The 27,343-nt window shown below is 31.6% G+C and overlaps 1 protein-coding gene and 1 pseudogene across 5 annotated transcripts; both read left to right on the top strand.

Annotated features, from left to right (window-relative positions):
• Positions 1-3,552: 3,552 nt before the first annotated feature.
• LOC128179681 (steroid 17-alpha-hydroxylase/17,20 lyase-like) lies at positions 3,553-26,563 on the top strand. 5 transcript variants are annotated; one of them, XM_052847193.1, is made up of 11 exons: positions 3,553-3,643; positions 5,015-5,230; positions 5,360-5,437; positions 17,861-17,959; positions 19,312-19,405; positions 19,496-19,651; positions 20,712-20,923; positions 21,188-21,316; positions 21,417-21,521; positions 22,190-22,321; positions 23,975-26,563. In XM_052847193.1, the coding sequence occupies exons 4-11, from the start codon at positions 17,911-17,913 to the stop codon at positions 24,328-24,330; spliced, it is 1,233 nt and encodes a 410-aa protein (XP_052703153.1). In that variant the 5' UTR covers positions 3,553-3,643; positions 5,015-5,230; positions 5,360-5,437; positions 17,861-17,910; the 3' UTR covers positions 24,331-26,563. The 5 variants fall into 5 exon arrangements, with proteins under 5 accessions (XP_052703153.1, XP_052703152.1, XP_052703149.1 ...); XM_052847189.1 differs by lacking the exons at positions 3,553-3,643; positions 5,015-5,230; positions 5,360-5,437 and adding exons at positions 14,539-14,645; positions 17,293-17,466; positions 17,638-17,715; XM_052847191.1 differs by lacking the exons at positions 3,553-3,643; positions 5,015-5,230; positions 5,360-5,437 and adding exons at positions 16,086-16,109; positions 17,293-17,466; positions 17,638-17,715.
• On the top strand, positions 5,052-10,478 carry LOC128182182 (steroid 17-alpha-hydroxylase/17,20 lyase-like; annotated as a pseudogene).
• Positions 26,564-27,343: the final 780 nt, after the last annotated feature.

The raw sequence follows: 27,343 nt of genomic DNA, 5'->3' as shown, positions 1-27,343 counted from the left end.
TTAATATGGCCATAAGGATTTGCACAATAGTTTCAGATGAAGAAAGAAGAAACAAAAGATTGGAGGAACTCAAAACATTTCTTTGTAGACAAAAATACCACAACGGTCTTGTGGCTGAAGCCATACGAAATGCAAAATAAGAACCAATTTCAGAACTACGAAAATTCAACAGAGAGAAAACACCCGGAAACAGTTCCACAGAGATCCCGTTTGTTGTAACCTACAATCCTAGGAATCATAATATTTTCAATACCACGAGGCATTGTTTACCGGTTTTACATCATTCCAAAATTTTAAAGGATATTACATGTATAAAGGAAAAAAATCTTATCTATAGCAGAAGACAGCCCCTTAACCTTAAAAAACTTCTTATAAGAGCCAAATTTACTTCCACAAAAGAAATTTTTCGGGTTTCTAAATGCGAGGATTCTCGATGTGGGACTTGCGCCTATATTCAGACAGGACAAACAATTTCATTCAAAAACGGTACGGTTTTCAAAGTCAACTCTAATATGAACTGCAAATCCAAAAACATCATTTATTGCATGACCTCCGATGGATGCAGAGAAAATTACATTGGCCAAACAGGGACCAAATTAGCCGACCGTGTGAGGGTACATAAGCAGCAGATAAGGGATCCTTCTGTTCGTAACACTCCGTGAAGTGAACATTTTGATGTGTGCAGGAGAGGCCGATTTATAATGTTTCCATTTTACAAAGTACGCGAGGAAAGTGATCAGCTACGACTTGCAAAAGAACAATATTTCATAAAAAGAGGACTATGTGCGGTATGGTCTAAAATCTGCCCCCTATTTTAACCAATTTTTAAATAGTGTATAAAAATAAAATCTTCATAAATCATTGTACAGTGGACGCCTATCACTTTAATCTTGATTTTAACCACCATTGCTCATTGGCTATTTATCTATGACGTCAACTTTATGACCTTATTCCCGCAAATTTGCAAACGGATGAAAATATTCTCAATTTTGCTTTAAATTTTGCATTTGGAAGTATAGAGCGCAGGTCTGCTCAAGTAAGATTTTAATATATGTTTTCCTTCAGAGAATTATACACATTATACTAAAAAATGGTACTTGAGCAAGCCTGCGCTCAATGTTTCCCAGTCGAAAAACCATCGGAAAACCCATATTTTGCTTCAAAACACCAATTTATCAAAATTAGGCAATATTCATGACGTCATTTTTTCATTATGACGTCACTGTGGTGATAATCTTTTGCACCCTTATTTCTAATATGATTCTAACTATCTTCACTTTTATTTTTAAAGCGCTTTATAAAACTTTAATTTTGGGGCAAAAAATGCATAAAACCGCACATAGTCCTTTAAGCGTAAACTTAGTCGATAATTGCATTATTTATTCTGCATTGACTTTCATTTTATTAACCTCTTATCTTAAAACAATATCATTTGTACATATTTTATTACGTTTACATGTGTTTGTAAAAAATATTTGCCGTCATCTCCAAATATTGTTTACACTGTTCGTGACGTTGTCTACTTTATGACGTCATAATAACGACGTCAACGTTTGTTATTTCTGTTACTATTTGAATTCCACAGAAGAGCCGATCAGGCGAAAGCGCTCTGGATTAAATTTGAAAGAAATGGATTATTGTGTTATAGTCTACTGAAAACCTTTTTTCTATATCGTTACCTATACCAAGGACTTATTCGTTTATATATATATATATATATATATATATATATATATATATATATATATATATATATATATATATATATATATATATATATATATATGTAATCAAAAAAGAAAAAGAAAATGAACAGTTCCAAAGATTCTATTCACTAGCGCTTTCTGGATTTACATCCTTCTTCAGGTGAATGTACATAAGATAACTTATGTTATTTTCTTTTTCTTTTTTGATTATTTATACTGTGTGATATCACCTTTCACTCATTTTGGATTATATATATATATATATATATATGATCCTCATACGGAGGTAATTACACATGTGGATCATATGTCACAAAATGCCTATGAAGTATTGATTTCCATTAAGAGCAGACAGCCGATCGATGATCGAAATCTTTTTCAGTGACTTAAATGTAGCATGCTTGACAGCTATTGTGAATGAAAATACTTATGTAGACACGTTTCCTATTTCTGTTGTCTATCAAAATACTGCGCAAGGAATATTATTTCTTTTTACGAAGAGATCGACGATTTTTATAAAATTCAGTGGCGAATTAACTTACAAAGCATGGCACATTAACCCCCTCAGTGCACCTTATTGTATATGAAATGCCTGATTTTGCAATTCATAATATTTGATTTATCCATAGAATGCAAGCCAAGGAATACAAAGAATGAAAAGAGGCTATACAGCTAGGTTTCCAATGTTTGAAATAAGAACTTTTTATGATGCTGGCACTGATTAAAACTCCAGTTTCTTTATTAAGATATACGCTATTAATTAAGCTATAATTACGATAACCAAACCTTTGGGGCACTTCTTAACATAAACATGGGTGAGGCACCGGTGCACATTTATTTTTAGTGAAAGAAAGTGAGAATCAAATAAGAGTGGTTTGATTTCAAACAATTGTTTTTTTAGATTGTCCACAGTCGACCATTGGTCGGTTTTCGGCCTCTTCTATCAATATTGCAAATCAGATTCAAATATCAAGGTTGTTCTGGACAAGAATTTTGAAAACTGCATCATTTTCTACGTATTCAATACATAATGACCATGGAACACGAGAAAAAGGGGACCATTGTCACTATTATCACGTCATTATGGACACATATATTTACCACAGTAAAGATAGTAAATATATGAATCATTTACTTAAGCATCTTAAGAATATTAGAAGAAGGTCCATGACTGTCCTCGTAAATTTGTCATATGCTACTCAACAACTGATTTTTTTTAACACAGTTTATCGTTTCACAGACCTCTACATGTTGTTTTATTGACAAATTTCGGGAAAAGTAGAGATTAAATTTTTAAAATGAACTTATATATCATGACAGTGGTTATGATAAATCTAATCGTTGTAAAAAACAAAAACAAAACCAGAACAATCCTTTGAATATATCATTATGGAATAATTTCAACATATATAGAAAGTCAACGCTTATTTAACTTAATATTATTTTGCGGAGACTGAAAATATGTTTCTTAATGGTTTTAAAACATAAATTAGTGAATGTGTAACTGAGGTAAAAACTAAGAAATTCACATTTATAACGTAATATATACTCTATAAACATCAATGAATTAGGGAATAGCACAATAAATATTATCGCATCATTAGATCGTAATCCCCCTTTCAATAAATATTTTTAAAAATCCTTAATAATTCTCATTGGGGTTTTTTTCGATCAACAAAAAATTTGGTCTTCATGATTATCTGTTTTATGCTTGTGCAAAGCAATGACGAAATTATTCCATGTTATATGGTGTCATTACACACACTTACTATTAAAAAAACATTCTGAATGCTATTCTTTCATCTGTTGGTGAACAAGATTTTCAACTAGAAAAGGTCAGTGTACTAGATTTATCCTGCGCATGCACTAATCTATAAAAACATCTCTCAGCTGTTTTTTGAAGCCTTGTGAAAACGAGTGATGCATTCAGAGATAAGGTAGGTAAAATGTACGTCGATTCCTCGAGAACCTGCGTTATGTAATCTGCATGCTTTTTAATCTGTAGTTTACCTTTGTGATTATCTTTTGTACGGTAGCCTTTTTGGGTCAGAAAAACTGATAATATATTATATGCTATCTTTTGGAGTTTCCCTGTACTATGTACAGAGGCCATTTTGGATGAAAAAAATAACTGTATATGCTTTGTTGTGGAGGGCTTCCCTCATTATGGAAATTGCTCGTCCTTTTCCTTCAAGTTGATTGAATTGTATACATGAAATTGCCACACAATATATACATAATATACGTACAGTTATCGTTGACTCATCAACAGTATAAGACACCTTCGTCACTGAATGATGTCCTAAGTGATACCATATCAATTTCACTGATATTAGATGAAAATATTGTACAATTCATTGTTTTTACTGGTTTTAGTCATTTTAAAAAGAAAACGTTTTCTCATTTTTCATCAGTAGAAAATTTTCATAAATTCAGTATTTTCTCATAAAATTATGCTTAATTTGTATTAGATGACAATGAAGTTAACGTTATTAATTTTACCAAACATTAACATGACTCAGGGTAAAACTCTCCCCTTACACTGCCGAATAATTTGCCTTTTTTATACTGAAACAAAAAAAATTAGATACAAGAGGAAGTGGAATTAGATATGTGAACTATCACAAGTAAGGGATAGTGTTTTACACTCTACGACACTGTGCCTAAACACTGCAAATTTTAAAGTTAAATGTTTGATAGATATTGTTATATAGAGAAATTCTTACACGATTTGAATCGTATTTACTGCTTGCTACGTCATTTTTTTTCTTCAAAATAATATATTTCCAAATAGAACTTAAAATTAAAATTATGGCATCAGTTAAATCTGAAATACACAAGGTTGAATAATGGCCTTTATTCATTTTAAAGAGTTTCTGTGATTTCTAATCGTTTTTGTTAATTAAGTTTAGAAACCTTTGGTTTTAAAAAATTAGATGTAACACATCTTGTCATGAATTTGACTAACTATGTGTTGTTCCAACAAAGAAACCAGCTGAATTGTGTAATCTGCAAAAAGAGCATGATCATTTCATGACTTCTAAGTCAAGTTTCAAAAGTACATAATTATGATCAAATGAAATTTCAAAGAATGTTCAATTAATTAAATTTGCTAACAACTGTATCTTATAAAACCTAGTTGTTTTTATGGTCGGATTTTAAACACTACCTTCTCATAGCTTACGTCACATTAATCACCATTGTACGCATAAAAATGTGTTTGCAAACCAATATGTATTTGTATAAAGCTAAATCTCTTCTATACAAATGCATGTTTTTCTTACTAAAAAGGATTGTTTCTATAATAGAATAACACACACAGAGAAAGGAATAAAAGATTCAATCATGTTGACGTTGTCCATGAACACCCAGACCATTTTGGCGGGAATGAGCATTGGTCTTTTTGTGTACTACGTCATCAAACGGATGCGATATCGTCTGCCACCTGGACCATGGTGTATCTCACTAGTTGGACACTATAAAAATAAATAATTTCATTCCACATATAGAGATACATGTAGCAGGTTTGTCTTGATAAAACATAGCACAACGCTACTAGTAACTATTTTAAAAGTTCTATATAAAATTAAGCACGTTCTAATCTTATATAATAGAAACGTTATGAACATAACACTATCTTTCCTGTTTTTTAGTTTATTCATCGCCTGAGATTCACGTAAAAATCGCAAAGCTTGCAAAGGAATACGGTCCTATAGTCCGGCTGTCTGTTGGTGTGTATCAATGATTTCATACATTCAAACATATACACAATCCCAAGCACACACGTAAGTTAACTCACTTAAACAAAAATGTAAAAAAAATAAATTACAAATGCATATTTTATATAATTGAATAGGTCCTCAAACCTGGGTTGTTCTTAATGACATCAACTCTGTGCTGGAATCAATGGTAAAGAGATAAGCTGATTTCGCTGGAAGACCACATTTTGCATCAGGCACGTGACAGCTGTTTAATGCAATGAAAAATGATTTTTTTTAATGAATGGTTTTCTTTTACAGTAATCAATACATTAAAGATTCAACACTGTGCCGGATAATTATGCCAGTGCCAAGGTGGCATTTTTGCACCCGTCTAAGCTGCATTCAAATAATTCAAATATGCCATATGATAGACCATATCATAGACCATAGGATTTGTAGAAAATCCTGTAGGATTGTCAATATTTCCTGTAGGAGAGTCATTTCTCCTATGGGAATTATTATTTCCTATGGAATATTAGTGTTTAAAGGTAAATATTTCACCTGTCAGGTAAAACACACTAAAAACAAAAGTGGTTATATACTCTCTAGACAATGGTCTATCATTTGGTATGTATGGATTTTCCCGAAACTGCATTTTAAGCGGGTGTAAAAATGCCACCTTGGCATTGGCATAATTATCCAGCACAGTGTTATTAGCTTTGACTTTAAAAAATATCCTTTGTAACTTACGAATACCATTTATACGACACATGTATGCACGTTGGGTAATTTGAAAAAAAAAGCAGAGGAAAACTTGTCTTCCCGAGAAACTTTAATTTTGATTATTAATTTATGCACTTTAATCTCTCATATATAATGCTTTTATTAATAATAACAATTAATTACTATAATCTATTTCTAGGCATTATCTTCAAGGGGATTTATTGGAAAACATGATTCAAGAAAATATGAATAAATTTTTGGACAAAATGGCTGAAGAGAAAGGACCATTCGTTTTTAAAGAATATGTGGATCTGATGGTTTTTCATCAACGTACACAATATGTTTTGGAGAAAAGTAACACTCCTGAATCCTTTTCCGTCCATACAAACAAAACTTTCAAATCATACTTTTGGCGAGAAACTATTTTATTCAAACTCTGATTACTGTGACTGTATAAATAAGATATTTTGATTTTGTTACTGTGATGCCTATTTGATTCAGGTTAAGGCGATGTGGCCCTGGGCCTCTTATAATCTTTTTACATGCATATCTTGATAAGATCAAGATACGATAATTAAAATATGTTTTAAATGTTTAAAGACAGCGTTAGTATGAAAATTATTTAATGTAACAGGTAACTCTTGCTTCTGTAGAACATACTTCATTTCGGATTTATGTGGTTAAGAAAACCAACGATTTCTTTTTTTAAAATACAAATTATCCCATTTTTAAAATGTCCTTCGCCAAAATATTTATTTCTCTCATTAAGATTGTTTTAACCAGATAAATGTTTGACTTGTATAACTTTTACAAAAAGATAGATACTGAAAATGTCTTTCGTAAAATCATTAAGGATTTTCATTTTCATAAAAAAATTCTTTACTTGGAATATATTTAAAATACATTTTAATTATTAAGTATATACTCTTTATTTTCATAAGACGTTCTGTAGATGACCCGGAAGTGAAAGAGTTTATGAAATTAGACAATGATGTGCTGGAGACATTTGGTTCCGTTTTTTTGAGGACGTATCTGAAAAACCTATCTGAAAAAACATCTTTACGACGGCCAAATGGAAGAAATTGCTTTTGATTTCAGAAGAAGTGCTGAACATTTTCCGGAAAAAATTCAAAGAACATAAGGAAACCTTCCAACCAGGTGATAAATCATAAGTCTCTACCACATTCCCTAACCCTCCCAAAACCTCCAAATTTTAACCCCCCCCCCTTAAAAAAATGAAAGGTCTTTTTTGATATTTCAACACGTGCGAGATGATTTCCGTAAACTTTTAATGAATTTTACTTGATAAGTAATAGTGGGGAATTAATTTTTTAAAAATACTTTTATTTGCGACAAATCATACCGAAATATAAAAAAATGTGAGTAAGGTGGTGGACACGCTTTGGCGGATCTAAGTCAGTAAAAGTTTGCATCAAAATATACATTATATACGATTTACTGAGAAATTAAGATACATGTATGACGGATGTTGAATAAATGTAATGAGCCAATTCGTTTCTTCAATGTGCGCTTTTAGATTTAGTAGAAAGATCTTCTCAGGACGGGATAACGCAGAAGGTTTAAAGTATACCAATAAACATGCATGCACTCGTGTATTTAGATTTCATTTATTTTTGTTAAAAATTGTAAACTAAGAACAGTTTGTGTTGACAACTCTGCGTCTGTATGAATAAATCATGCAAGAATAAAAAGGAGAAGTTGTATCTGGGAAGGAAGGAATTATTTTCAGTTTTGATTTTTATCCCAATCCCTCCTCTTAATATCAAGCCATCTGATTTTAAATTCTAATTTTAAAAAATAGGCTAGAAAAGTTTTTAAAAAGGACACAGTATATCCGAAAATTAACAAAATAATTTGTTTCGAATTAGTATGTAAGTTGATATTCTCCGCGCTTGCTCGAAATATCATCTAGTATTTAAAAAATAAATAGAATTCACTTCCATCTGCTATAAATGAAAATATATTCATATGTCCGATTGCACGAAAATCTGCATTGAGATTTCACTATCAATTACAGAAGTAAACAGTGACTTTGTAGACAGCATGCTTATCGCCAAACAGGAAGCGAAGGATGAGGGCGATGAGGCGGCCCTGGAGATCTTGTATGATACGCACCTGGTCCAGACAATTTCTGATATTTTCTTTGGTTCGTTGTTTTAGTATTTTTTACTCTATATATAAAAAGATATTTTTTAAAGAAAATATTCCAACCATTTCGTCAGGTTTGTTGGACAGGTAAAAGATAAATAGTGATTTAGGAAATTGTGGTCCGAGAGAAGAAGGGTTAGAATAGGCATTTTGGTATAAAATTTTCTGTAAGTTTGAATGACAGTAAAATAATGTTTTGGAAAGAAAGCAACATCTCTGCAAACAACAGGTTTTGAACTTAATTTAAGCATAGTTTGCACAAAATAATGATCCGCTTCTGAATTGAAATATCTTTACTCGTCTTTTATTAGTCTTTAAATATTCATATATACAATACATGAACTACTATTTTATTGTGTCTTAGTTTGCTTCTATCATAAAATAAATAAACACGATTTGGCTATGTTTAAATTTTACTGAAAAAAATACAATGTATATATGGAAGTATTACATGAACATTGGAATAATTATTTTCTTTTTTCTATAGCGGGGTAGATACAACTCGTTTCACAATGGACTGGTTCGTTTATTTCATGACACGATTTCCAGAATTCCAAGCAAAATGTCAGGAGGAAATTGACAGAGTTGTTGGTAATTAATCCATATTAAATATACCCAGTGTAAAAGATTGAATGGGTGTCTTGATTACATTTCAGTGATAATAATAACTTTATTAACAATTTTCAAGATATTGTATAAATTATATATCATGACATGTGGTGATAACAAACAGTGTTAAAAATCAAAAGTCCAAAAGAAAAAATACAAAACAGGAGCAGAGAGCACAGACCTCTTAAAAGAGTTAGAGGTAGGATAAAGTGCGATGGAGGAGTGAGCATCCTCCGCTGACCAGTCACACCTGCCGTTTGTTCTTTGTCGTAATCGGGAAAAACGGAAAAGTCCGTAGGCAAATAGGTGATTAATTATGGTCTAACAATAAGTATGAAAAATCAGCAAACGACGTAGTGAAAGATTATATTCGATGACAAGGTCGTTGTATCAACTACAGAACGTACGAAAATATGACTTCATTCGAAACTGGTGATAGTGGTCCTGTTTTATCAACGTGTTTGTCAGTAGCTTGCCCCGCCGTACAAACTGTTCGTATAAAGCATGCCCTTGCGTATCAAATTAACTGAGAGGCAAAAACTCAATTTCTTGTGATTTTTTGGAAGAATAGAAGACTGGATATTTTCAGCAATTTTGATACTCTTCATTATGAAACTAACTCTCTGCTTTCCTTGTGTGACTATCTTGTGAATAAAGTGACTCAGCAAATTACGATTTAGAAATCGTCCAACTTTAGTTTGCAAAGAAAAAATCAAACCAAGAGAAACAGGTCTTAAGCTTTGTTAGCGGATTTTAGTACCATTATGCTAAAGAAAAATATAAATTACCTTTGGAATCATTTACAGGTCCCCATCAGCCCTCGATGAAGGATAGAAGCAAACTGGATTATACCGAGGCCTGTCTATTTGAATCGATGCGACTTTCAAATGTTCTTGGTCTAGGGGTCCCACACATGACAATCTGTGATTCACAAATTGGTGAGAATAAATTAACCTTTCACATTGAAATTCTATTATTTAATTTACTTTATTTATTCAATTAATTAAAATCTGAAAACATTTTGAACAATTATGCGAGCTTACCTGCTTCTTCATGATCAACATTTGAATATTTTGAAATCAGGAATCTTCAGAAAAGAGGAAACTTTTTCTCTTATAATGGGCGTTTCATATGAAAGCTTTAAACCTTATCACAATATTTTGAGAATTTGGAACACGTTTTAAAATATTTCATCTACTGATTCAGGGGGATACGATGTACCAAAAGGCACTACTGTATTAATTAACTTCTGGGCACTTCACCATGACCCTAAACAATGGAAGGACCCAGAACAATTTGACCCACATCGCTTTCTTGATGAAAACGGTAAAATGAAATTTATAAAACCGGAAAGTTAGCTGCCATTCTCAGCCGGACGCCGAGTTTGTTTGGGAGAAACGTTGGCCAAACCAGAGATCCTACTGATGTATGCCAATCTTCTACAGCGATTTGAAATAAGTCTCCCAGAGGGCGTGAAGCCCAATTTAGAGTATGATATTATATGCAGGGATTTGGTGTAGAGCTAAATTCCGATTACAAAATCGTGGTGAAAGAGAGAAGTAGAGATTAAAGAATAATGGCGCCTGCGATCTTTTTTGTATTACAGCTACAGTCAAATTGTTATAGAAAAGTATTTAGATTGATTGCGAAATATGCAGCAGTAGTATTATCATATTTGTTATATCTAAATGTTGTTACGTTATCATTTTGTGGAACCAAATATGGAATGTTTTTGAACAATTACGTGTTAAATACATTCCGTTACAACGCATATCAGAATTTCTGAAAGTTATTTTTTTCAAATTTTCTATTCTTTCCTATATAATACAATGTAGTTTGTTGGGTTTAAGTATAAATTGTTAACAAAACATGTTTTCTATTGTTATTTTTCTCGTTTTTTAACACATTGGAGTTAGGACTGTATATAAACAGTGCCTGTTCGGGAGGGTAACAGTTGCAATTGACACCCCGAGGAAACCATTGTCAAACGACGCGAAGCGGAGGTTGACAATAGTTTTTGAGGGGTGTCAATTTCAACTGTTATCCTCCCAAAGAGGCACTATTTATTTTATTATACTATACTGAATGTCTTAATTTTAGAGATTTTTTACTGCTTTTATATAGAAATGACGTGAATTCTACGGCGAACCGTACGCGCATGTAACAATTCCTTGTGTTACCCGTTGTGTTGCTAACGCCGAGGGTAATAAAACTGATTATCAACTGCCTCTTAACCAATCAGATTTCAGTATTTAATATGAAAGTATAATAAAACGAAATGGTAGCTATCTTACTTGTAATTCAAATGTAAAATAATTCATACCGAACACAACAACTCTACAATTTACACATAAATATTTAGAAACTGTCCATATAAAAGCCAAGCGATATCAATGGTTTTACCCTTTAACAAAAATTTCTAACCAATTATATCTGATGAACATGTACTCCTGCAATCTGAGGATTTTAACATGCCTGTATTTATGCAACTTCTACCTTGGTTTTGATATATATATATATATATATATATATATATATATATATATATATATATATATATATATATATATATATATATATATATATATATATATATATATATATATTGTACACACTCCTCAAAGCCTACATCATGATAGGAATACCATCATTCAGCAATTTAAAAATTCCTGTATATTTCAACTCATCTAAGGCAGATCCCACCAAACCTTTTCTCATGGAAAATGTAGATGTTTTTAGTAATGCAGATGTAGATGAAGTTAATAAATGGCTAAATCAAAAGAAAAGCGAGTTCTCTTTTGGAAAAATGCAATTGGAAAGAAAAAAACTGCAGGTGACAAAATGTTCTCTTTTTTTAATACTGTTCCAGGTAACTAATCAAGTTGAAGATTCCGATGTTTATTAAATGGTCTGAAAATTATTTAAGTGTGGAACAACTTTTTCAATATCTAAATTTTTATATTATATGTGATTTTACATGGATAATTCACGTCACAAACTTCCGTTAATTTCGATTAAGTTAACCGAGCACGTACATGTATCAAGGACGTTTCGGTTATTTTGGGTACAAACTATTGTCAGACGATAGAGATACATATGTAAGTAAATAGATCAGTTATTTACAACCTAAAATTCGCCAGAGTTCGGTGGGTCAAGTAAATAATCCTCAATTCTAAATAAATGTTGTTTAAATCGACCCCCTATAAATCTGAGACGGCGAGTGTCGTCCCTTTACATTTTTGATTTGAATCATTATGTGTTAAATGCTGTTAGTTACAATACACTTTAGAATTATGTTTTAACTTATCATCGTAGTTTGTTTTCGGATACAGTAATACATGTATTTATAAATTGTATAAAAAAAAAAATTCTGCTGTTACTTTTCCCGATGTTCATCGAATTGGAAATTAGAAATCGACTGAAATGGTAGTTTATTTTACATGCAAATCAAATGTAAATAATTCATAGCAAATCCGACACTTCCCATATCTCAAACTACTACAATGTACTAGATTTTTAAGACTGTATCTTCTCTCAAATGGTAATGCAATCAGTCATGCTCTTCGAACACATGCAGTTTTGAGAATTAACCAAGAAAATCCGTGAAAATATTTCCCTACACCTATCATATGTTTTTAAATCTCTCCATATCTTATTGATGATTATAAAGAGAATCTACGTCACTTAAAAGTTAGCTTCAGTTGCATTTGATTACTAGTATCTTGGTAAGTGTCAGGGAAGTTCCGGTTAATTTGGATACCAAAGTAAAGTTAGACTTTAAGGATAAGTTGATAGATCAAGACACGGTTGCATTTGTACGTGTAGTTATAGATGCCTAAAAATCCAATATTTAAATGGTTGTTTATAATATCAAATAAGATTTTAAGTGTTTCAAAAAACGGACCTAAACAGATGAGATTTATAAATTTTATGTATGAAATGGTTTACTTGTGTATTTTGATTGAATCACTAAAACTTGAATGTTAGAAGTCTAATAAAAAGCGAACTACAAAGGAAGGAAGCCTTTATTAAACTAACACAAATTTGTCTATTTGTATAAACAATACATTGATATTGAATTTCGATATCGTATTTCAGATTTCGAATATCGATTTAGCCTTCTGGAGCTCGTTTCATGGAGCTAAAATTTTTGGCCTAACTTTAGTCTAGTCCGAGGACTTACACCGAAGCTTAGTCGGGCGTATTTTGCATTTCATAAAGCGGCGTAACCAGAGGCGTAAACTTTAAACTATAGCTTTAACATAAGTCATTGACAACGCAGCACTGCACATGCATAAAATTGTTTCTATTACTTTTGATATGTACAGGTGTATGTAGCATGTGAAAATAAGAACAATTTTATAGGAACTGGCAATTGTAATAATTTTTATTTAAAAATATTTAAGATTTGATAAACTCTTGTTTCACACAAAGGTTATAATTTTTAAATAATAGTCCTTTTTCTTCAAAAATTTACCGGACAAAAAATATAATATCGAAATTAAATTATAAAAATAGATAAAACATTAAACGGAAAACCAAAAAATGGTGAAGTGTATATGATTTTCTGGGACACTAGCGCAAAGAGTGTTATTAAGTGTCAAAAAATGTTTCATCCACATACTAGTAATACATGTACAAATGTTTAATTTAAAGCGGACTTACTCGGTATTATTTTGGTTGAAGTACACGACTTGTGTAATGTGCTCAATAGAATAATCAATATAGCATTTTAAGTAATTAGGTAGTCCACAATATATGTTATTTTATTACTTTTATCATATTGAAAATTTTGAATTTACTTGGTCGGTGTAAATTTACAAGTTGTCATACTGATGTTTACATCCAATTTTCTGACCTTTGTCGCTCTTTGTCATTGAGCGTTTCAATTAAAATAAATTTTAGGGGTAATAAAACAAAATTAATGTTTCTTTGTTTTCAATCATTTCGCGATGCTTTGTAATTTAGCGCGATATAATGTATTCTATGCATGTACATGTATTATAATGTTACACTTTCTGTATCCAGTATTTAGAAAGTATTTATCAATTCAGTTTGAATTGCAGACTTGTCTAAACTCTAATGTGTCATCATTCTTGTAGTTAAAAACCATGTATCAATAACGTCATAATCTTCACTTTAAAAAGAGATTCACAAATTACGTTTATGATTGTGCATTAGTAGCAGTGAGTTTAATCAGCTTCGATTTTCAGTATTATTTGCATTCAATATTAACGCATCTACAGGTACATACATCGTAGGTTATAAAGATATACTGTCCATATATCAATTACAAAAAACGTTAGCTATTTTGGGGGTTGGAGTAGGAATGAAAATAAGGAAATTAAGAGTGAAATTGAAGTTATAGATATACTACGCCAGCTCCCCCCCACCCCCCCCCCCCCACCCCCATCAAGCATTAGGATATTGAAGATTTTGGAAAGTTGGGTTTTTTGTTTATGCTTGTCAAGATTTTTATTTGGACGTGTCTGGCCCCCCAATTTTAAAAACGATGCTACGTGTCTGTAATGTTACACACAAACTCTGAATATTTTTCATCATCTGTTGGTGCACTCGATTTCAGCTAAATTAGGTTAGTGCTCTAGATTTATTCTGCGCATGCACTTTCAGCAAAAGGTCTATCGCGCATATCAGACAGGCATTGCCAGTCTTCTCTCGACTGTTTTTGAGGCCTTGTGAAAAGGGTACTTGAGGCGAAGTTTCATATAGAGATAAGGTAGGTACACACAAACTCGTGTTATGTGATTTGCCTTCAATATGGCGAGAAAATCGTGACAATTTTATACTACATTGATCTCTTCTAACAGAAAAACTCTGTATAAATATACGAGAAAACAATCAAGCTTTAAAGCACAGGGGCATCGAACCCGCTCTACACTCTATGACATACATGTATATAAATAATACACAAGGGAAAAATCGAAAGTAGGACACGATTTGTAAACATTGTCAAAAAACAACTTACTTGACAAAAGTTACGCAAATCCTCCCACACAATGTTGCAAGTGTGGTCACAAAACACGTTCACATTGAAATATTCCTAATAAACTCGATAAAAAGCGTTTTTATCTCATTAAAACCGCTGTCTGCTGCAGACATTCAATCTCTTCGCCCAAGAAAAGATAACTCTGTACTTTCGCCATGCGAAATCTCTCGGGACTCTCTATGTTCAGTAATGATATACATGTATTGTAAAATTCCGCGAAACATCAATAACAAAACAAAGAAATAATTTCATACATCTGCAGATCCGAACTTGCATCGGGGGTAGGGGTGAATTTTGAATGATGGACAATCTTATTTTAATATAGATAAGTAGAATTCAGTTTAAAATGTCAAAATATATACATATTTTTTTTATATAATGTAGATCTGCTGTCACAATGTATATATTTATGGTGTATATATTTGTGGTCTTAAAGATAATGATAGGAAATTTGAGAACAATGAATTGTTCGACCTGCTACTGCAATTACTTTATACTGACCACGAGAGCAAGACCATTTGATTTAGAAGAAAGAGACTTGCATAGTTTAAATTTAGTGAAGAAAAATATTTAGTAATTTTAGAATGAACAATTAATGATGATGAAAAGGTGTGGAAACAGTATTTAATTTTAAATATTTTTTCTTATTCTCAGAAATGTTAATGAAAAACTACTTTGGTGTTGACATATAATTTTTTTAACTATTTTCTTATTCAATAATTAAAATACTCATAATTCATTAATTGTCTTTGCAACCCATTTCTTCAAAATTAATTGTCATTGCCTAAGAATCTCAGCATTGTTTTAATTGTCAATATCAAATTACTAGTATATTAACATTTTACAAAAGATTAAATGATAGGAAATATATTTGTTTTTAAACAATTGCATTTTAATTACGGTAATTAAAGTACATGCCAAATATATCGGAACGAATGTTATTATGTAGGTACATAAGACGAACATTTCCCCACACATTTAACAGTTTACCGCCGAAATTTCTACTATCATCACTGAACATATATAGAGAAAAAGTACAGAGTTATCTTTTCTTGAGCGAAGAGATTGAATGTCTGCAGCGGACAGCGGTTTTAATGAGATAAAAACGCTTTTTATTAGGAATATTTCAATGTGAACGTGTTTTTTGACAACATTTGCAACATTGTGTGGGAGGATTTGCGTAACTTTTGTCAAGTAAGTTGTTTTTTTTTACATTTTTTACAAATCGTGTCCTACTTTCGATAATCGATTCTTCCCTTGTGTATTATTTATATATGTCATAGAGTGTAGAGCGGATACGATGCCCCTGTGCTTTAAGCTCATGAAATATTGACCAATGTGATTAAAGCATTGTGCAATGCAAAAAGCAATGTTCAGTGCGAAAACGAATTGTTCAGTGCAAGAAAACATTCTTCAATGCAAAAAAGCAATGGCTAATGGGGAAAAAAAGCATAAAGCAATAGTTGTAGATGATACATAGAGAAAGTTACATGTGTTTGCTCAATTTAAAGTTCATATAAAAAGGTTCCGATCACAATAGACAATTATTTTATAACCTGCTTAATATATAGAATATATAATTGAATCAGATATTAACAAACATTCATACGACATGCTTGATTGAAAAAAGAAATATTTTCTCTTCAGAAATTATAGTACACTGTATTACAGTATTTATTTTTTATCAATAGATATGAGTATTAAATATTAGTTGGGTTGAACGTTACAAAGAGCACATAATCAACCAAAATTTGAACGAATTCCGATCCTCAGTCATGTTCAATAACTCTAAATTATCCGGATATATTTTTCATTCGTACCATTAATCTGCCTTTCATACAACAACTTTAATTAATTAGTCTTCTAGTTTTAATCTTATGATCAGGTATTCAATGACATGCTTGGCTTAATGGATTCACTAAGATCTACTACATAATTATAGGTAAAGCCACCGATACTACTTTTAAAAAAAAAATTGATCTCAACTTGTATATTCATTCATTTTATCCACCGTGGGCAAACTTTGAAAAATGCATGGACACCATCAATTATTTTCCTTTCTTTATTTCATTTATAAAAGTTAAGCACGAATAACATTTTTATGATGAAAAAAAGTACTTTGGGACTGAGGGTTGGATGACCTTTAAGAAAGTACAATTGATTTACACTGCTAACAACCATATCATGGTTTAAGTCTTATAAAACCAGTAATCAATTTTATGGTCCGATTTCATACACTTCCCGTTTATAGCATCTCCTATATAAATCTACATGACCCATCAAATGTGTTTGAAAACTAAAATTTGTCCAGCTAAGGTAATTTATACGAAAATGCATGTTTTTCTTACTAAAATGAGTTTGTTTTTTTTCCTTGTAGAATAACACACAAAAGAGGGATTAAAGTAGCCAATCATGTTGAAGTTGTCCATCAACATCCAGACCATTTTGGCGGGAATGAGCATTGGTCTTTTTGTGTACTACGTCATCAAACGGATGCGGTATCGTCTGCCACCTGGACCATGGTGTATCCCACTTATTGGGCATTATAAGAGTAACGATGTGTTTAATTTCACTCAGAGAGATAACAAGTTTTGTTTTTCAAAATAAATCTCAATGTTAACTATTATACGCTCCATGTATCGTTTTATTTGTACATAGAATATAGGACGTTTAGAATTATGAATAACAAGCAAGCGTTAAAATATTATTTTATTTCCTATAGTTTATTCATCGCCTGAGTTTCACTTAAAAACCGCAGCGCTTGCAAAGGAATACGGTCCTATAATCCGGCTGTCTGTTGGTGTGTATAAAATTCAAACACTCACAAAAAAGCACACTCGCACGCACACACCTACACACACCTTTGATTATGAATTGTTTCACAAATGGATTAACATTGATAAAATCTAGGAATTACAAATGTATTCTTTACATTTATTGGAAAGGTCCCCAAACCTGGGTTGTTCTAAATGACATCAACTCTGTGCTGGAAGCAATGGTAACGAAAAAGACCGATTTTGCTGGAAGACCACAGATTACATCAGGTACGTGACAGTTGTATCATGAATGAAAAAAGAAAGACCCCCCCCCCCTTTTTTTATAGATTATCTTTTGCTATATAAGTTTATGTAAGAAATTACATATGGTACTTTTACGACATACACGTACAACTAAACTTCGGGTAAAGGATGATATCCCTTAACAAATGAAAACAGCCCCTTTTATGCAATTAATTACAGGAGATCTACCAAGCTTTCGATTATTTTAAAAAAAAAGAGTGAATAAATGTGACATATTCTGATTTGTGTTGGTAGCTTGGATAGTTTTTTTAATGTTAAGGTTGACACATTATCAATGATTTTGCACACCCTGTAACAGTGAATTTCGTTCTGGTTTGTGAACTTGTCCTTTCAGTGAATGAAAATGAATAGAATGGTTGGATCTTGGTGGAATAATCGATATGTATATGAAGGATTTATTATCGTTTTACTAACAGCGTTACAGTTTGGTTTGCTTGTCGAGGCGTGCTTAAATTTTGTATCCAGGGCTGGTTTTTACAAAACTATCGTAAGACCTATAATAAGACATACTAGTATCTTAAGATTGTCATAAGATCTGATTTATGGTAGTCATAAGATTTATCGCTTCTGTTTCACGAGGCAATCTTAAAAGTTATATTGTAGAAATCTTAAGACAATTTTAAGTCACACTTCAGGCTTGCGTATACTAATTTTTTTGTACATTATATAAAAAGAACTAAGGTTACGTGTGGGATGTTTAATTTTTGCTTATATTAGTTTTAAATTTTTAGATAGTTTATTTGAGTTACAAATATTAATGAGTTTTATGCTCTGAAATGATAATTGATTTTGCACCCACTGAAATCTATGTCACGTGACACACATGTGTACTAGAATTTTAATGACCGGAGCAGAACATCTACTAAGATTAATGTAAACAGTGTATCTTTACCATAAATAATGATTCATATCTCCCATATGTTTGGTTCTTTTGAATAGAAATAGGATTCTATATGAGTAAACATATCAAAAATTAAGTACCTGCAAGATAAAGAGAAATTCCTAAAAAAAAATTACTGGGGATTGTATTTCACACCATCCTTTCGAGAAATGCACAGCAAATATTATCTTCCCTATAATCTTTAATTTTGATTTTAATTGCTAATTGAATACATTGGAATTTAGCGCATTACTCTTTTTAGTTAAAAAATAACATCACAGCATGCAATCATGAAATATTGGGGTAAAAATAATTATTCAAAAAGCAAATATATCAGAGAAAGGGTGGAATTGTGCTATAACTTGTGACTTTTTAAAAAATATTCTTTAAAGCCAATGTAAATAGTATAAAACAAATGTCAAAACTGTCATTTCAGGTGATGTGTTTACGGAAGGAGGAAAGGATATAACCCTGGCTAATTATTCAGCTTCCTGGAAATTACATAGGAAAATAGTCGGAAAGGCCCTAAGGTCAGTTGCACCGGTACTTTTTTCCTATCATGAATATTGACTTAAGAATGATAACTAAGTTTACTTTATTCAACTACAATCAATTTTTAGGAATTATCTTCAAGGGGATTTATTGGAAAACATGATTCAAGACAATATGAATAAATTTTTGGACAAGATGGCCGAAGAGAAAGGACCGTTCGTTTTCAAAGAATACATGGATCTGATAATTTTTCATCAACTGTACACAATATGTTTTGGAGAAAAGTATGACTTCTTAAACCTTTTGCTTCGACACAAACAGAAAAAATTAAACTTTTTATTTTATTTATATTTTTGGTGAAAAAAAATAGAACTGGATGAGTGACTGCATAAATAACAAACGACCAAATAGTCGATCCAAGAATTTAGTATAATACATTGTTATACTTTCATGTTAAATACTGAAATCTGATTGGTTAAGACGCAGTTAATAATATTTACTATTACCCTCAGCGTTAGCAACGCACTTGGCAACGGGTAACATTAAAAAATGTTACATGCGCGAAAATTATGCGCGTACGGTTCGCTGTAGAATTCACATTATTCCAATATAAAAGCAGTAAAATTTTCTTAAAAATTTTAAAAAAGACATTCAGTATAACAAAATAAATAGTGTCTGTTTGGGAGGATAACAGTTGAAATTGACACCCCTCGAAAATCATTGTCAACCTCCGCTTCGCGTCGGTTGACAATGGTTTTCTCGGGGTGTCAATTTCAACTGTTACCCTCCCAAACAGGCACTATTTATATAATATCAACTTATAATATTGTCATTTTAGCATATTGGCATTTTACTCGAATACCTTGTAAAATGTAATATAAAAATGTGCTTTTAATGTTTAATATAATGACAACGTTAGTTCAGAAATTATCCAACGTAACAGATAAATTAAGCTCCTGTAGAACATACTTCATGTCTTTATCTGTATTGATTAAAATGGTTAAAATACTTAAATGCAAAAGGATGTTTAACATTGAGATAAATCAATTTTCCACATGCCTCTCGCCAATATATTTCTTTCCATCGTTTGAGATAATCTGGACTGTTTAAGCAAGATAACTTGCATAACTTTTACTAAGCAGAAAAGAGAGCGAAGAAAAATTATAGATATTATTTTGAAAATATCTTTCTTCAAATTATGAAGAATTTTCACATCGGTAAAAGAATGTTTATATTTACTTTAAAGTCAATTTTCATGAACTGAAATCATATATATAATGATTTTATAAAGGAAAAAAAATAGACAAAATTATAACCTTTTTATATATTCTTTATTTCCATAAGACGTCCTGTAGATGACCCGGAGGTGAAAAGATTTATTAAATTAGACAATGATCTGCTGGAGAAATTTGGTTCGGGTTTCTTTGAAGACGTATTTCCCTATCTGAGACACATCTTTACGACGGCTAAATGGAAGAAAATGCTTGTTTTGACAGAAGAAGTGCTGAACATTCTCCGGAAGAATTTGAAAGAACACAAAGAAACTTTCCAGCCAGGTGATAAATCACAAGTCTTTACCACATTTCTTAATCCCTCTCCAAACCCCAATCCTTAACCCCCCCCCCCCCCAAAAAAAAAAAAACCAAAAACAAAAAAAAAAAAAAACAACCGAAATGTACCTGTATGTGTATAAATAATATAATTAAAAATATATATTTAAAAAAATTAGATTTAACTTCCATTGGCCTGAGTGAAAATATATCATATTTACATATACATCCACACGAGACTCTGCATTAAGATTTCACTATCAATTACAGGAGTCAACAGGGACTTTACAGACAGCATGCTTATCGCCAAACAGGAAGCGAAGGATGAGGGCGATGAGGCGGCCCTGGAGATCTTGGATGACACGCACCTGGTTCAGACAATATCTAATATCTTCATTGGTTCGTTGTTTGATTATTTTTAATCTTTGTTTAAGGAGTTTTCTTTAGAAGGATTTTTTCATAACTTATACTTGAATTATCTTTAAATTGTTTTCTATAGCGGGGGCAGACACTACTCGTTTCCTTATTGACTGGTTCGTTTATTTCATGACACGATTTCCGGAAACCCAAGCAAAATGTCAGGAGGAAATTGACAGAGTTGTTGGTAAATAATAGTTCTAATACATATTGAATATACATAATCTAAAAGACTGAAGGGGTTTTTTGATTACATTGCAGTGAAAAAAATAAGTTACATTTTATAAAAAAAAAATTCAAGATATTGTATAAATTATTTATCATGACATGTGGTGAAAACGGACAATGTTCAAAACAAAAAGTCCAAAGGAAAACCATAAAACGGGAGCAGAGAGAACACGGACCTCTAAAAAAAAATTGAGGCACCGGTAGAAACTGTTGTCGGTAATGTATACATATTGTAATATATCTGCATCTATATGCATATATGATAGGCATAGATGTATATAGTGTAAGACATTGAAGGAGTATTACATGTCAAAGAATGTAATAAGTTATTAGTACATGTATGTTACTATTTCTTGTCATCTTTTAGAAGGTTGAATATTTTCGGCATTTCCGTTACTTTCCACCACAGAACACACGCTGTGCTTTCATATTGTGAATATCTTTTGATTGAAAAAATCAGTGCTTCAGAAAATTATGATATAAAAATCACCAAATTGTTAGATTCTTCAATTGTGGTATAATGTTAAAATTTACTCTTTTATCATGACATTACATATAAAATTATAGAATTGAAAATAAATTATGTAACACATAAACAGTATTATAAAACTTTGTAAACTTCTGTAGGATCGAAGCAACTTTCAATGAAGGACAGAGGCAATTTAGATTACACCGAGGCCTGTATATTTGAGACGATGCGAATTTCAAATTCTGTTGGTTTTGGGATTCCACACATGACAGTCTGTGATTCACAAGTTGGTGAGAATAAAATTATTCTTTTACATTGAAATTCTACTATTTTTTTCATGTATGGATTTATCTAAGATCTGGAATCAATTTTGATTAATTATGCAGGCATATCTGTTAATTAGGGCCCCGCAAGGATTTGCGGGTGCCCTATAGTAATCACTCTGTTGTCCGTCCTTCTGTCTGCCGTCTGTCACTCTTCCGTCCACAAATTTTCTGTTTTTTTCTAATAACTTTTTTTATGGTTGCCCAATCAAGTTCAAATTTGGTATGGTAGTTCAGTAGACAGAAATAAATATTTTGATGCTAAGTTTGGTTCTCTATGTCTTTTGATTTGGAGCTGGGGTGGTGGAGTAGATTCCTTAACTATGCATAAGAATGAATGGGCAAAGAGAGATAACTGCTGAGAATGTTACATTGTATACTTGGAAGGCTGTGCAATATTTGTCCTTTGGGATTATTAACCTTCCAGAGGAAGAAAATCCTAAGCTTTATCTTTATCTGTCACGTTGAGATTAATTACTGCACTGCCTGTGTCTGCAAATGAACTTTGTTTTGAAGTTAAGGTCAATTTTGAATGATGTGTAGTGTGTACATTCTTTGAAATATGAATTTAAAATATAATATTCATACTTTATTTTGGTTAATATACCGTAAACAATGATTTATGATAATTTTATTGAATTCTAAAATCAAGATATATATTAACTTAATATAATTATTAAGATATCCTTTTTCACTATTTTATTTTTTAATTATTTATTTTATTTTTTTCTGCCTTAATGCTGTTAATTTTAACAGGTAATCAGATAATAACCCCATTCTGTCATTTCTGAAAAAAAAAATCTTATTGTAAATTTAGAAGAAAAGGATAAGAGAGCAGAACAATTAGTCCCCTGGGATTAATTATCTTGCCTGCTGCAGAAAATTTAGAGGCTTATCTCTATCTGTCATATGAAGATTAATGAACACCTTTGTCTGCAACTGATGTTTGTTTTGAAGTTGAGGTCAACCCTGGGTGATACAATGTATTTGCATTCACTGAAGGCTGTCATTTTATAAAACACCTGTTTAAATCTTTTTTAAATACACATTTAATTTATTTTTTTTTATAAGACATGAGGTTATCCCTGTTTTATGCAGATACAAGGTTACTATTTAGAGTTTTTGGACATTCAGGAATTATCTTGAAATTTTAAAAATACAGTTGTTACTTATAATTTTGATTTTTTTTTAAATGTAATCAAATTAAACTCTCATTCCATGAGCTGCACCCTTATATTTTTACCCCTCAGTTTAACACTTTAATTGTTGGATGAAAATCATATCCAACTACAAATCATGAGATCCTATGTATTGCAGTTCTTTAAATCTTATGCCGGGCATTTATTTTTGATCATTGTTAAAATATATATATAAAGAGTATGGAATTCAAAGTTTTTTTCACTTCTCTATATTGATTGTCATAGCGGGGCCCTTCCTGACTGGTCAGTTTTCTAGTTTTCATGATCAACATTTCGAATTTTTTTCAATAAAGGGATCTTTCGAAATAATGATGTTTGTATTCTAATAATGTGAATTCCATTTTTAAATTTTCAACTAAAATTAATCGCAATACTTTGAAATTTCAAAACACGCAATAAAGCATTTTCTATTCTGATTCAGGGGGATACGATGTTCCAAAAGGCACCACTGTACTTATCAATTACTGGGCGCTTCACCATGACCCTAAACAATGGAAGGACCCAGAACAATTTGACCCACATCGCTTTCTCGATGAAAACGGCAAAATGAAACCCACCAAACCAGACAGTTGGCTTCCCTTTTCTGTCGGACGCCGAGTTTGTTTGGGAGAATCTTTGGCCAAATCAGACATCCTACTGATATGTGCCAATCTTCTACAGCGATTTGAAATAAGTCTCCCAGAGGGCGTGAAGCCGAATTTAGAGTGTCATATGAAGGGATTTGGTATGGAAATGCCACCTGATTACAAAATCGTGGTCAAAGAAAGATCTGGGTGATCAAACATGGTTATGGACTAGTTTAATTGTACGTGTACATTATTTGCACGATGTAGGATGATGATGATTATTACATATGCAATTTTTTCAAAAGAAATGTGTTTCTAGCGTCTTTCATTATATTTCTTTCCAATGATCTGCAAACGGATCCTTTTTTGGTTATATAACTTCAACTTAATTTGAAAAACACTATAACGACCTACACTGTCTGGAATAGATAAATGTACTTTAAGCTCATTTTGTTGGAACAACTGTTTAAAAATTACAAGTTCAACAATTCATTTTAAATATACTTCTCTTTATAATTTCAGTGTCTAGCAACGATCGATTTTTATAGAATATTCCATAAATAAATACGTTAAAATCCTTTTCTATATGATCGTATTCGATCAAATATTCAAAGCTTGCAATTTAATAGTGATGTTTTCTTTTGTTTTTGCCCAACCGAACAAAGTATTTCTAGAAGTATTTTATTTAAGAAAACAGCAACAAACACAGACTTCTATGAATGATAGAAGCAAATCTGTTTACACCGAGGCCTGTATGTTTGAATCGATGAGATTTTCGATTGTTGTAGGCAAAGGGGTCCAATACATGACAATGTCTTTTTTTTCATGATGTTTGTCACACTGGCGTAAAGAGCAGGGGCCCGTTTCACTAAAAGGCGTACGCCCGGCGTAACCTTACGCTTGTTGTAAGTCCGGACTTAAGTCAAATATTTGGACTAAGGTCCGTTTCACTAAAAGGCGTAACTTTGCGCCCGCCTTAAGTTAAGACAAAAATCTACGCCTGGCCAAGGGTAGTCGTAACTTATGGCGTAAACAGGAATTCTGTTTCTGAGAATATCGATGCTGACCGTAATGTTAAATTGAACAATTTCTCATGTAAATTTTATTAATTGCATATGAAATTAAGAAAATAAAGAGTTTTGATAGGTGGTACCAATTCTCGAATAGAAACTTTCTTACCATGTTTTATGCACATTCTTTTTAAATATGCACTTGCCGTTTACAAGCTAAAATGACATATTTAGACAATCGATATATAGTTTTCATTCGATTATTTTTATTCAAATATTGGATTCACGTTTCATATTTTTTAGTAAATTGGGCAATGAATAATGCAGAAAATATATATACATGATGAACATGTAGTACAAAGGTATATTTGTATAAGAAATGTCTAGCATTTTAAGCATTTCACCCCCCCCCCCCCCAACTTCCACGCAAAATATGTGTGAGCGGGATATATTAAAACTCACTAAGTGGATTTTTGACTTTTATATTTTCCTCTTTTTTTATTTCATTTTTGATGAGTAAATTTTTAAGTATTGTTAAAATGTAAATATCAAAATATGATGAAAGCTCCAACTATGTTTTAGAGTCGTCAAAAGTCCCTAGTTTTTTTTTAATATTAGATAATGTATTTATCATACAACCGATGCAAAACACTGACTCCAGATTAAAAAGATTTTATTTCGTAGGCTATATACACCTACTCTTTATTAACTTCAAATATGTATGAAGCCTCGTTTAATATATTTAATACAAATGTAAGTGTACTTGAGTCCACAACAGGTCTGACATATACATTTGTACCTTGGATCTGATAACTTTAGTGAAACATTTACAAATAAACGTGCAAGCACTTATGGTTTGTATGTTCCCTTTCACTTAAATAATTAGAAAAAAACTAACTTCGGAAACAAATTGTGTAAAAAAGATTAAACTTGGAATTTATCAATTATTTCCTAGGTCATTTTTGCTCCACATTTTACATTAACACAAATCTTAAAAAGAAAGGAATAAATATATTTATCCGAGCCTCTTCGGGGTTTTTTTCCGGTTTTTTTTTTGCATGAAATATTAAAATTTCGTTATTTTTAGTATCTGTTGTATGGTTGTTCGATCGATGCTTGCTTAATATTGTCCAATTCATGGTTAAAAAGCTCATTACTGCATAACTTCGCTATATATTTCTATTTTAAACAAATTCACTGATTTTCTTTCAATGATATAGCAAGAGGAAACCAGAGAATTTGATTAAAAAATATTTATACTCGGGCCATAATTGACGCATGATCAAAAGAAAATTCCAAGGGTGTTTGGAGTATGCATGGTGAAATCACCGAAGATATCGATAACAAAATAGTTTCTGTTGAGTTAATAATTTTGAATGTACATATCCTATATGCTTCATCAAATATATCTTTCAAATAAAACATTTTAGCAAGTTTCGCTGTGTGATTTTGTCACTTAACAGGATTAATATGCCTGAATACTTTACGGTTCTCTCTCTCTCTCTCTCTCTCTCTCTCTCTCTCTCTCTCTCTCTCTCTCTCTCACGCAAACACAATTGACAAGTTTCTATCGTTTTATCTATCTAATGAATATCTATCTATCTATATATTTATATATCTATCTTCCTTTCTACTGTTTATCATCTGTCTGTGCATGTGCATAAGCTCGTTTTCAAGGACGTAAGTCTGGCCTTAACTTAGTCTGATACTAGTGTTTACGGCCAGGCGTACGCCTCTTAGTGAAACGCAGTTTACGCCGGTGTAACGAAGAATATTGACCCGGATTGAAAATTGACCCGCGGGTCGTTTTTCCACGTTGAATATTGAGACCAAAGGTGTTGAATAAAGACCCTAATCCGTTGAAAATTGACCCGCATCGTGGAATTTTGATCATGAAACCGGTTCAAAATTCAACAGCAAAGAAGCACAAATTAACGAATCAATATTAATTATAACTTGAGTTTATTTAATTAAAAATTATCAGTTTTTATATATTTATTCTTTAGATATACATGTTCACATGTTTCAAGGGGGGGTGGGTGGGGGGTGTGTTAAAATGAGACTTAAATAATTATTTTTTGAATTTACATAGTATCCCTTTAAATATGTACATGTAATAACTATTTTATTCATAATAAACTTTTCGCGTATAATTGCTGTGTGTGATATCTATATATTTTTAAAGAAATATATGTTTTTTAATAATATTAGTAT

Source organism: Crassostrea angulata, chromosome 4, assembly GCF_025612915.1.
Source record: "Crassostrea angulata isolate pt1a10 chromosome 4, ASM2561291v2, whole genome shotgun sequence".
NCBI classification, from domain to species: Eukaryota; Metazoa; Mollusca; class Bivalvia; order Ostreida; family Ostreidae; genus Magallana; species Magallana angulata.
This window is presented reverse-complemented; position numbering and strand designations above follow the sequence as displayed.

What these genes read in the sequence shown, in the direction of transcription:
- LOC128179681 (XM_052847189.1), top strand. Translation starts at nt 17,328, where the DNA reads ATGTTGAAGTTGTCCATCAACATCCAGACCATTTTGGCGGGAATGAGC. An exon ending in TATAATCCGGCTGTCTGTTG is followed by an intron (nt 17,716 to 17,860) that starts GTGTGTATAAAA and finishes TTTATTGGAAAG; the next exon opens with GTCCCCAAACCTGGGTTGTT. An exon ending in AAGACCACAGATTACATCAG is followed by an intron (nt 17,960 to 19,311) that starts GTACGTGACAGT and finishes CTGTCATTTCAG; the next exon opens with GTGATGTGTTTACGGAAGGA.